The sequence below is a fragment of the Anomaloglossus baeobatrachus genome, chromosome 4 (assembly GCF_048569485.1).
Source record: "Anomaloglossus baeobatrachus isolate aAnoBae1 chromosome 4, aAnoBae1.hap1, whole genome shotgun sequence".
NCBI classification, from domain to species: Eukaryota; Metazoa; Chordata; class Amphibia; order Anura; family Aromobatidae; genus Anomaloglossus; species Anomaloglossus baeobatrachus.
Window position 1 is genome coordinate 616,633,547 of NC_134356.1, and position 12,052 is coordinate 616,645,598.

General features: G+C 43.3%; 1 protein-coding gene across 1 annotated transcript; it reads left to right on the plus strand.

Annotated features, from left to right (window-relative positions):
- The first annotated feature begins 1,256 nt into the window (after positions 1-1,256).
- On the plus strand, positions 1,257-11,411 carry LOC142301907 (caspase-7-like). Its single transcript, XM_075342952.1, has 4 exons — positions 1,257-1,464; positions 7,825-7,997; positions 8,082-8,211; positions 9,633-11,411. Exons 1-4 carry the CDS (start codon positions 1,257-1,259, stop codon positions 9,851-9,853), a joined length of 732 nt encoding a protein of 243 aa, XP_075199067.1. The 3' UTR covers positions 9,854-11,411.
- Positions 11,412-12,052: the final 641 nt, after the last annotated feature.

Genomic DNA, 12,052 nt, shown 5'->3' on the forward strand with positions numbered 1-12,052 from the left:
GTATCTAGAAAGGACTGAAATGTATCAGTATTTCGCTCTTTGAATGGCATACACCATCACCAGTACAATGACTAAAGAACCACTTAGGCTGATAAATGAGAAATTTGTGCTCATAGACTGATAATTGGTAACGAGCAATCGTATCTAAACAGGTCAACAATTACCCAACAAACCGCTTGCTCGCCCTTAGTAAAGAGGACATTTGTGATGCAAAATTGGTGTTCTGTGCACACACAATGATCATAGTAACGCTCATACTGTCCACATAGGATCCAGGGTTGCATGTCTAATGGACCTACAATGTAGACCAGTGTTCCCTCAACTCCAATCCTTAAGGCCAACCATTCAGAATTTTCTTAGGATTGTAATAATTCCATCACCTATACAGGAAATGGAACTAAGGAAATCCTGAAAACCTGAACTGTTGGTGGGTCTCGAGAACAGGAGTCGAAGGAACACTAATGTAGATGATTTGCAGACGTTTAGTGGCCACACTTGGTTCGTGTAAATGCACACTAAGGGTCCTGGTACATGTGAAATATTTTTTTCACATTAAATAGAAAAATGGAACTCCTTTTGTAAATTGATGGCAGCAACACATCTCAAAAGTTTGGACAGGGCCATGTCTACGAATGTGTAGCATCCCAACAGTCTGGGAAGTGAGGAGCCCAACTGCTGGAAACCTTTCACCATCAGAAATCATTTGGCCTATGGGGTAAGAGACATGGCTATATCAGGAGAACGATACTACATTTCTAATTGGAGGCATTTGCTAATATTATTATTACACCTACTACATATTGGGATAGGATCTTGAAGTCGGGAATACCCTTTAAGCTCTAATTAAAGCAAGAATTCTAGCTGATCGCTGCCCATGATTACACAGAATGATTGTGTACTAGGGATGATCGAATATCACAAATATTCGGCTTCGCGAATATCCGACGAATAGGTCGCCGCTATGCGAATATTCGATGCACAATGTAAGTCTATGGGAAGTTGCTATTTGGCAATTATTCGTATTTCCCATAGGGTTAAATTGCGCATCGACTATTCGCAAATACTCGAATAGCGGCGGCCTATTTGGTGAATATGGGCGTAGCCGAATATTTCAGGTATTCGATCACCCTTATTGGGTACCTTTAGGTCAATATAATGATTTTTTATTTATAAGATCGCCCTGTGAAAAGTGCCTTTATAGCTTCCTTTCTAATACTGTCTTTCTTCTCACTTTTTTTTTTTCTTAGCGACCCATCATGTCAAAGGCAGCCAAGTCCCGTGCTGTTATTATTGGCATTACAGAGTTTCATACGCGATCAGGAGGCAGCGGCACAACATTATCACCCCGGAAGGGCGTCAAGCACGACACAAAACGCCTTCACAGAGTACTTTCCAGTCTAGGATTTGCAGTATCTCTCTATACAGACATCAGTGGCAGCGAGATCAAAGAAATCTATCAGAAAGGTACTGGAGACAATTTAGAGAGCGATCACACGATTCCTCTATGACAAGTGAGGGAGGCTGGATAACCAGTAAATGCAACTTATGATGCTTTTCCCTATAAACTGATAGATTAGAGGCCATCACTGCTAGATATATTACCACTGTGTGCTAGAATTCACAAAGGAGATTAAGTATTGCACATTGCCTCATGGGGTGTTAGTTGTGAGAGATGAGATAAAAAATAAACCAAAAGAGGGTTCAAAAAGGTAAGAAGTGAGTTAGGATAATGAATGAAGAGGATCACTTCAAGAGGAACAATAAGGCCTAAGCCACACGGCGAGAAAAACAGTGCGAGTGGAGTGCGATAAAACATCGCATTCCCCTCGGACCAATTCTAGCCTGTGTGTCAGCACACATGAGCGATTATTTTCTCAGCCATAATCGGACCGAGAAAACAATCGCAGCATGCTGTGATTGTAATGCGAGACTCTTTCTCTCGCACCCATTCAAGTGAATGGGGCGAGAGAAAAATCGCACTGCACTCGCGGTACATCGGTGTACCGCTAGTGCAGTGCGAGAATGGCAATAGCCGGCTATGCAGGAGAGAGGGAGAGAAATCCCTCCCTTCCCTCCTCCGTGCCAGCCCGCCCCCCGCAGCTGAGGTCTGCTCGCACGAACGGACCTCAGTTGCAAGGACACACTCATGACACTCGGCTCTGCTGTACTGCCAGCATGAGCCGAGTGTCATGCAAGGGGATCGCAGTAGTCCCCGTGGTGCCCAAACCTAAAGCAAAAAACTTCTAAAATACAATACTTTATTAATAAGTCTTAAAAGGGAAAAAATCCCAACATTTTCAAATTGAAGATAATTTATAATAAACCAAAAACACAAAAAGGGGGGCCTGGCCCTTAAATCACCCTGGATTTCCCCCTTCCTTGCTGCGGAGGTCGGCACCCTAAAACCTGCGCAGTTTGGCGCTCCCGCTCAACAAAGACTCTCTCTCCGGGCCCTAAACTGACCCTGACAATTAGGAGGTGATAGTATTATGGAGGATAATTCCAAATATCGAACCAACAAACAATTTAAAGAATGTAATCCAGATACACTACGACCAATATAATTAAATTTGAAGCATAGTAGGGTATAATCACCCAAACAAAAATCACCCGTCAACAACCTGATGGTTCCAACCAGAAACACCCAACGCATTTCCCCTCATCTATTTGAGGTTCTTCAGGGGTGGATAAATTAGTAGTTAGTTCAAAGAACATTCAAACATGAAAAATGCTGGTGGTCCCATGTGACACTGCAAGTAGGCAAACCCCCACTTTCCCACAGAAGTATCAAATCCCAACAGAACACCTTGTTATGATCAACACCTAAATGGCCCCAGAATAAAGGACCAAAATTACTAGCACCCACCAGGGTAAACAAATTTAATCAAGGTGTCTATGCAAATAAGGGGTGGACTCAAGGGGATAAACAACATTTGTTCAAAATAGCAAGCATTGGCTACTTATCTTAGACCGCAGTGCACAACGATAAAGGGACATTCTTCATAGGACTCCCTGGATGTGGAGTGAGTCCAAAGCCCCACTAAAGCATATTGTACGCTCCTCCGTTCACCATCCTCCAGTCCAGAGGTGGCTAGAGTGCTTGAATGCAGATTAGGGGGCCCCAGCCTTATTGTATCTCAGCCACAATAGCTAAAATTTTTACAATCTCTTGGGAGACTCCAGAAATGGGCGGCAAAGAGATACCAAATTTATCTGGCTGGGCTGAATCTCCTGTAAACTAACTTTTCTTGGAGGTCTCTTCATTCCACTTGGAAGAGAGCAAGACTTGGAAATGCACCAAAAGGGTGTGGAGGGTTGTGACTTGAGAAATGGGGCATAGCAAAAGTCAAAATGGATTTCTCTCCTGGATGCTTACCATAAAAAAATTGTCAAGTATGTTTTTAGGAGATTTTTTGAGTACCCATCCGAAGGAATGGAGATAGTTTATCTTAGAATATGTACCAGTAATTAGAACAGTCCCACCTTATTTTTCCTATTATCTAGAAATAACCAGTTATGAATTTATTAAAATGGAAGCAATAAGAACGCAGGCGGAGGAAGAGACAAGGAATGACATCATGGAAAATTGTCTTCTTCCCGTGAATGAGAAACCCACCATAACGACATTATACAAATTGTCCAGAAAAAGATTTTGTTCAGAAAGAACCAGACCAAATTTTCCCCAGAAAAGCCCACTTTACACGCTACAATATACCTTACGATGTGTCGGCCGGGTCACGTCGTAAGTGACGCACATCCGGCATCGTAAGGTACATTGTAGTGTGTGACAGGTACATGCGATTGCGATTGAACGTTAAAACGTTCATCGCATACACGTCGTTGAATCCTGACGAATTGCATGTCAGGTTGTTCAATGTTCCCGAGGCAGCACACATCGCAGTGTGTGACACCTCGGGAACATTGAACAGATCTTACCTGCCTCCCGCGGCTCCAGCTGGCAATGTGGAAGGAGAGAGGTGGGCGGGATGTTTACGTCCCGCTCATCTCCGCCCCTCCGGTTCTATTGGCCGGCTGCCGCGTGACGTCGATGTGATGCAGAACGCCCCTCCCACTCTAGGAAGTGGACATTCGCCGCCCACATCGAGGTCGTATGGACGGGTAATATGTGTGACGGCGGTTAATCGTTTGTGCGGCACGTTCAACAAATTGAATGTGCAACACATACGATGGGGGCGTTGCAAATCGCATACGATATCATATGCGAAATTGCAACGTGTAAAGCAGGCTTTAGGTGCAACAATCATTTGGGCCACACATGGAGGATGAAGGGCCATAAGGAAAACCATCCCAAGTGAGCTTTGGAGAGACTCCCAGTTCCGAATCATGCATATGGCAATGATAGCTTTTAACATCCCAATATCGACTACCATGCGGGACCGCAAAATTCATTGCCCAAAATGCAAGGTTAGAGATGCAGACCTCCTCCATGGTCTGTGGGAATGCCCAAAAATAAGGGAATTCTGGGACAAGATACGGCGGATGATGGGCAAATTATGGAAAAAGAATCTGCTTCTAAACCCCCTGGTGTATTTGTTCCATTATCTGGAAAGTGATGATGAGGAACAGATGGAGGGTGGTCTACTCCGGTTTTGTTCCATTCCATATGTTTGGTAGTCAAAAGATCCATTCTAAGACACTGTCTGAGTGACTCGCTACCTGGTGTGGGCGAGTTGATTGGGCAACTCAAAGCCCTGCCTAATCTAGACCGACTAGAGTCCGAACGTAACAAGGAAAAGGAAATTAAGCCTTTCATAATGAAATGGAAAGTATTTATGTTACGCTACCACACAGACACAGAAATATTCAACTATATGAGACCTTTTTTGCAAACAAAGTGGTACTTGTTAGAGGACATAAGTGGCACACTGGGGAAGCTGAAAGTCCCTGCAGACACCCAGAGGGCAGGGGACCACAAGTAACAGGAAAGGATGAAAGAGCTCGAGATGCTGTTCCCGGAGGAGAGGTTTTGCGTTTCTGTGGTATAGGAGAAGGATCTAGCTGCGTGATTTGTGCGGTGGGTTAGGGTAGTTTAAGAATTTTAATATGCAGTTAAGAGGTGGGGAACCAGAAAGGACTGTGTAATTATAATGTGTCAATATCAGGAACACTGCCTGTACCCTGCCTATGTTATGCTTTTAAATAAAATAATAAAAATTATTGGTTAAAAAAATAAATAAAAATGGAAGCAATAAGCACTAATGTACAAGTATCAGTTTTTCATTTCTTGGTTGACATGTTATTGGTATTTTGAAATATTTGACTTAGAGATAAGTAAATGGAGTTTGCTTCTGATTAGATTGTGGTTTTTTTATTTATTTTAGGGCCTTGATTGCATTAAAAATTAATAATTAATTCCACTCTCTTAGCAGTAGCGTAACTAGAGTTTCATGGGCCCCAGTGCAAAATATGAACCTGGGCACTTCCCTCTCCCCATACCCCGACACTCGGGGTACGAGATAATGACACTGACACTTGGCTCTTTCCCTCAGCACCCAAGTTTCCCATGATCTGAAATCCCTCTATCAGCACCCAGCTTTCCTATGTTCTGATATCCATCTTGTCCTCGGCACCCAGCTTCCCCATGCTCTGCTATAAATCTTTCCCTCAGCACCCAACTTTCCCATATTAGAGCATGGGAAAGCTGGATGCTGAGAGATGTATAGCAGAGTATGGGAAAGCTGGGTGCTAAGGGAAAGAGTCTTTTTCCCTCATAACAAAAACTTTCCCATGCCATGCTTGTATCTTTGTCCCCCCTTGTATATAGTTCTCCAAATACTATAATAGCCCCCACATAGCCTTCCATATAGTATAAAGGGTCCCACATAACCCTTCATCTATTAGAATGTACCTCCATAGTCCTCCATGTATTATAGTGCATTTCCCATAGTCTTCCATGTAAAAAATAGTCCTCATAGCCCTCCAATTATTAAAATGTAACTCCCATAGTCCTCCATGTATTATAATTCACCCTATAGTTCTCCATATATTATACTTCACCACATAGTCCTCCATATATTATAATGTTGGGGTGAACTCTTCCAAAGTTCCACAAGTTGCCTACTGCCTGATTCTTATTAATGAGGATCAAGTGCATGCTTGAAAAATTAGATCAGACACACTGTCGGATATTCATCTTTCCTCGACCAAGGTCTGCCCAGAACTGAGAGGTTTATTCAAGATCATGCCTTTATAAAAACTAAGAAAAGGTGCATTGGTCAGCCCTACAATGGGCATACTGGATGTGTCCATTGGTCAGTGGGTTGAACAATGTGTTAGTCCATTAACTGATTGGTGGGCGTCATTGTAGGCAGGTCTATGACGTCATTGGATGGATCCATGCTGATGGGAGGGTCTATGTCGTTATCTAGTGGATCCATGCTGATGGGAGGGTCTATGATGTTATCGGTAGCCATCTTAGTTATCTCTGAAAACCTGGCTCATGTAAGGCAAATTGACACATTTCCCACAATCCCCTGGGAAGAGGTTAATTGAGTATTTGATCTAATGGCTCTCCTCAAAATAATGCACCCCCATAGTACTCCGTATATTATAATGCACCCCTATAGTCTTATGTATAATGCAGCCCCATAGACCTTCATATTGCATTATGCATCTCCATACTCCTCCAAGTATAATGCACCCCTATAGTCCATGAATAAGGTGTCCTTCATGTTGTATTATGCAGCCCCATAGACTTCCATTTAAAATGCAGCCCTATTGACCTCCATTTATAATACAACCCCATAGGCCTCTGGTCACTGTGTAATCATTGATTAAACAAAACAAACAACAAGTCCTCCCCTTTCCTTGTTTTCCTGCTGCTCCGATCAGAGTGTCCTCCCATCCTGCGTTCTGCGCTCTGCAGTCTCATCACAGCAGTCGCGCAGTGGTGACGTCACTGCCATGAGACGTCGAGCACAGGGGGAGAATGATGAAGCATGGAGCAGAGCATGCCACTCGATGCTTCATCATTGCATGTGTGATGACGGGCGAGGGGGGCCAGTGCCGCCGATGACACCGGGGACCCCTGACTCAGTTGCCATATAGCGGCCGCGTGCTCTGACACTGAACAGTGCACCTCCTCTCTCACAGAGTGGAGGCGGCTGCTGATTTGTAGGGTGGGAGCTGGGCCCTTAACCCTGCGGGCCCGGTCGCAATGGTGACCTCTGCGACCGTAGTCGTTACACCCCTGTCTCTTAGCATTGCAGTCCCCTGCTCAGTCCCTCACTGGCTAACTTCCTCACTCCAGCACCCCAGGTGCACGCTAGGCCTCAAGTGATATCATTTGAGGCCATGTTAGCATCAAAGAGTGAAGAATAGGTGACAGGAGTGGAAAGACGCAAGTAAGGCAGCGGAGGACCAGGCCGGGAGTTGGAGGGTCCGGACTGGTGAGATGGATGGATAAATATATTATACACGTTTTATTATCTTTAGGGGTCTGGAGAGACTTCAGAGTATAATCAATTGCTTTTACCAGCAATTCAATTCAGGTTGAATAAAATACCATGCCAATTGAATTTCCCAGCTGAATTTGAGCAAATTAGGCCAATAACATTTCTTCAGAGATGCTCGTCTTTACTTATTACTAATGTTCTGAGAAGCAATTACAATCCCATGTCTCCAATGCCAATTAATAATCATCAAGACAGTAGACGTAACCCAAGAATGGCATAAAAAATCTATTTGTATGATCGGATGTATGGAGGTCTCAGCCCATACTTACGGTAGATTGTTAGCAGGTCCATAATGAATAACTACAGTTGGATATTTCATCGGCGCTAGTAACTCTGATCTCTTCTACAGAGAGTAAGAAGCCACAAGGTGATTGTTTTATCAGCATCATCTCCAGCCATGGTGAAGAGGGAATCATATATGACTTCTATGGTGAACCTGTTCTGCTGAGGGACCTCTATGACCTGATCTCTCCACATAACAGCCCAGCGCTGGCTGGAGTACCCAAGCTATTCTTCATACAGGTAATATTTATCACCTTATGGATGTCTTGATAGGTAATTTTATTATTACTATTATTATTATTTGTTATTTTTTTTTTATTCCAGGCATGTCGTGGAAGCAAACTAGATGAAGGCACAGAGCTTCAGACTGACAGCGCCCCAGTGCACATAAGTGCCTTCTCTCACATTGACTTCCTTCCCAGAGATACTGTGGTCATGTTTGCAAGCAGTGAAGGTATAAATGTATAACTGTACTTCACCTATGCTATTTGGTAATATAACAGCTTTAATATCATTATTATTTGCAATAAGGCCATTCTAGAGAGTGAAGGGACCCATAGTCTAGGGATGTATTGTTACATCTCCACCAGAGCCTGCGACTGTGATTTCTGCTCCGGCCACCAGGCGCCGCTGCATTCCCACGGTGGACATTGTTGGTGATAGAGGCGGAGTCAGTACGAGTGTCTCTGGTGAATGCAATCTTTTCCCATCCACCAAGCTTGTTAGGCCTGGGACTTGCAGTACCACTGGCTGACTGTGGTGGTGTGTGCCTTCCAGGTGAAGTTATCAGCCTCCAGCTCTAGCCTATTGGAAGGCACCACATCCTTCTTAGGCTGGAAACACATCTATGCGAGTAAAATCGGTCCGACTGGGCTGAAAAAAACTCGGCTGATTTTAGTTCACGTTAGGTGCAAGTGCGATGCTATTTCTGAATAAATTAATGATTTGGCTCGCGTGTGTGTCGCGTTTGCGATGCTAGTTTCCTGCAACATCTTAACTAGATAAAAGTGATTACACATGTGTCAGTTAATTTACCTTTGGGAATGTGATGTCACATTCATATGTTGAATATTTAATGAGCATAGTTCCTGCCACACTCGCAAATGTGAACGCTGGTGCGCATGTGTGATCCTACTTTTAATCCGCTTCCATAGGGAATCATTGAGAAAAATGGTTCGAGAAACTCGCAAAAAAGCAGCATGCTGCGATTTTTTTCTCAGTACGATTTGGACTGAGAAAAAAAATCGCAAATGCGAGCTGAATCATTCACTAACGTGTCCGATTCCAATGCAAGTTTTTCTCGCATTGCTCTACTGCGAGAAACTCGCAAGTGAGAAGCAGCCCTTATACCTTCAGTGGTCTGCTGCTCCCTGGCAGCTATAGTCTGGTTTATTATTGGTTCACACCCTGCTCTGTATATTTGTTCCCTGTGTTTTGACATCTGCCTGCTCTCTGACGACTCTCCTGCCTGCTGTTTTTGCACTTCGCTACCATCCCCGGTTTGACCTTAGCCTGATTTTCTGACTATGCTCTTGCCTGCCGATTTTGTCCCTTTTCTGTAACTCCTGGTTTTGACCCTTACTGATGACTACTCTTCTCGGAATTGCAGCCTTCCATGGGTAGAGGCTTCTTGGACCTTGTAGTAATTCCAGATGCCTGTATAGGGGTTGAAGAGTTTCGAGGTTCTCGGGATCCTGCTGAGTGGATGGCTAGCCTCTAGTCTGTCCGTGACAGCCATCCTTAGACTGTGGTCCCAGGCAGATGTTATATGTATTTATTTTCTAGGAAAGGGAAATTATAATTTCTACTAGATTATAGTTGGTATCACTCAACACCTGACTTTTTTTATCATTGTTTTATCCATTTACTTTTCAGGATATGCAGCTTTCAATAATCCTTTAGGCTCTTTCTTCCTAAAGGCATTATATGACATGCTAAGTGGGAGCGAAAAGGATCTTGAAGTGACTCAACTCCTTACCCGCCTGGCTTATAGGGTAGCCTACAATTTTGAAAGTAACGGGAAGATTGGAGGTTGTAAAGAGATGCCATGCTACATCACAAACCTTACCAGGGAGCTGTATCCATTCCGGAGATAGAAGAAAACTTGGACTCTTGAATTTACAATGAAGTGACTTCGCTAGGAGGTTGTTGGATAGTACTTGATGCAGGCAAGCAATGGAGGTCAACAAGCTACTTGACCCTACCTTGACCACAGAATGTAGCTACAGGTCTGAATCTTTTCCCAGTCTACCTTCAACTTCTGCCATGAAACCCCAAAGACCAACTGACTAAAGGCCGCTTTACACGCTGCGACATCGCTAGCGATGTTGCTAGCGATCGCATCCGCCCCCGTCGTGCGTGTGTCACGGGCAAATCGCTGCCTGTGGCGAACAATATCACTAGTACGTGTCACACGCACATACCTTACTAATGACGTCGCTGTGGCCGGCCAACAAACCCTTTTTTAAAGGGAAGTTTCGTGCGGTGTCACAGCGACGTCACACAGCAGGCCACCAATAGAAGAGGAGGGGTGGAGAGCAGCCGCAATAACGTCACTCCCACCTCATTGCCGGAGGACGCAGGAACGCTGTTGTTCGTCGTTCCCGGGGTGTCACACGTAGCGATGTGTGCTGCCTCAGAAACGACGAACAACCTGCGTCCACAAAGATCAACGATATTTGGGAAAGGAACGACGTGTCAACAATCAACGATTTTTGACGTTTTTCGGATCATTGGCAGTCGCTCGTACATCTCACACGCAACAACGTCGCTAACGACGCTGGATATGCGTCAACGAAATCTCGTTAGTAATGTCGTTGCGTGTAACGGGGCCTTAACAGTACAGGGGGCCAACATGTCAGAGAGGATCTGTCACTTGCCGTATATTTGATTATTCTATTTATACTTTATTTTCTCTCGCGTCTCTTTGTTTCTGATATATGGCTCCCTCTTCTCTGAATATGAATCTAGTCTTGTTAGCCAAGCAGGTTTGGTCCTCATGAATCGGGTCCCTAGCCCTGGTCCTTAATTCTTCTCTGTTGGCTTCTACATCATTGCTTTTGACCTTTTTTTTTTGTCTAATATTATGTATGTTGTCATTTTTTTTTTCTTTCTTTTTGCACCCAATTCATTATTCTATTTGCATCTTCTGTAAAGAGCTAGCTTTTTTTTTTTTCTTCCTGCTTTGTGGGCAGAGCTTATAATGTTTTCGGCTGATTCATCAATTGCAACTATTTAAGAAGTCAAAAAATTTGGTGCAGTTTTCACTCCAGTCACCCCATTGGTGTAGTTTTTATGTTTTTCAAAGTATCATCTTTGCGATATTTTTTGAAAAAAAAAAATGCAACACAAGCTCGAAACATTTTGAAGAATTTGATGCAATAAACATCAATGAATAATAATTCAAGACTAAAAGGTGACAAAAAATTAAAAAAACTGCAAATGATGATTAGACGTCTAGACTTGTATACAAGGAAGAGAGGACGATATCTCTAGAATGGGGAGGCGCAAAAACTACACAAATATTATCTGATTTATCAGATATATAAAAAAAAAAAAAATTAATTATGGCAAGTGACTGATAATCTTTAGGTTTACAGTGCTGTTGCAATACTCTAGGATCTATGCGAACAGTGATATAAAATGTACAATGGATGTGCACTATTTATTTTTATTTCTGTATGAAAATAGTTTTTTTTTATTTATTGTATAAATATTTATGAGAAATAAAATTGTATTTTCTTAGTAAGAAAAAAGGGTCCAATATATTTTGCATTTTATGACCTGGAACCGATAAAAATCGTAATAATCAAGTGTATACCTGTCGTGAAGGAAAACGAGCCTGTTCTACTGTTGGAGGAGGAGAATGGACAAACTTTGGCCAGGACCAATCTCCTTAGATGCTATTCAGCGGCATTACCCTCAAAATAAACTAGAAACTCTTTATTTAGTTGGTGATAAGAAAATAATAGGCATTCGAGGCAAAAATATTTGTAGTGTAACCTACAGTGGAGTAAAGCCAGTGTAGCAACCAGGGATATGGGGTACTCTGTTCCAGGCAGTGTACGTCTTGGGAATGTCACAAGGGTGGCCGTTACCCGGTTCCGTGTTCTGGGCCCTTTTTGTTATGGGGATATTTACAGGGGATTTGTGAATAAGTTATTCGTGATGCCACTTGCGGTGTCACAGCCAAGTATAGGGAGCCGGCGCTGCTGAATGTCTCTACTGGGGCTGATGGTATTAGCAGCTAGTATGGTAGTCCCTCCGCAAGTAGGGTATTGCCCCAGAAGGTGTAT

What these genes read in the sequence shown, in the direction of transcription:
- LOC142301907 (XM_075342952.1), top strand. Translation starts at nt 1,257, where the DNA reads ATGTCAAAGGCAGCCAAGTCCCGTGCTGTTATTATTGGCATTACAGAG. An exon ending in CAAAGAAATCTATCAGAAAG is followed by an intron (nt 1,465 to 7,824) that starts GTACTGGAGACA and finishes TCTCTTCTACAG; the next exon opens with AGAGTAAGAAGCCACAAGGT. An exon ending in CATGTTTGCAAGCAGTGAAG is followed by an intron (nt 8,212 to 9,632) that starts GTATAAATGTAT and finishes TTTACTTTTCAG; the next exon opens with GATATGCAGCTTTCAATAAT.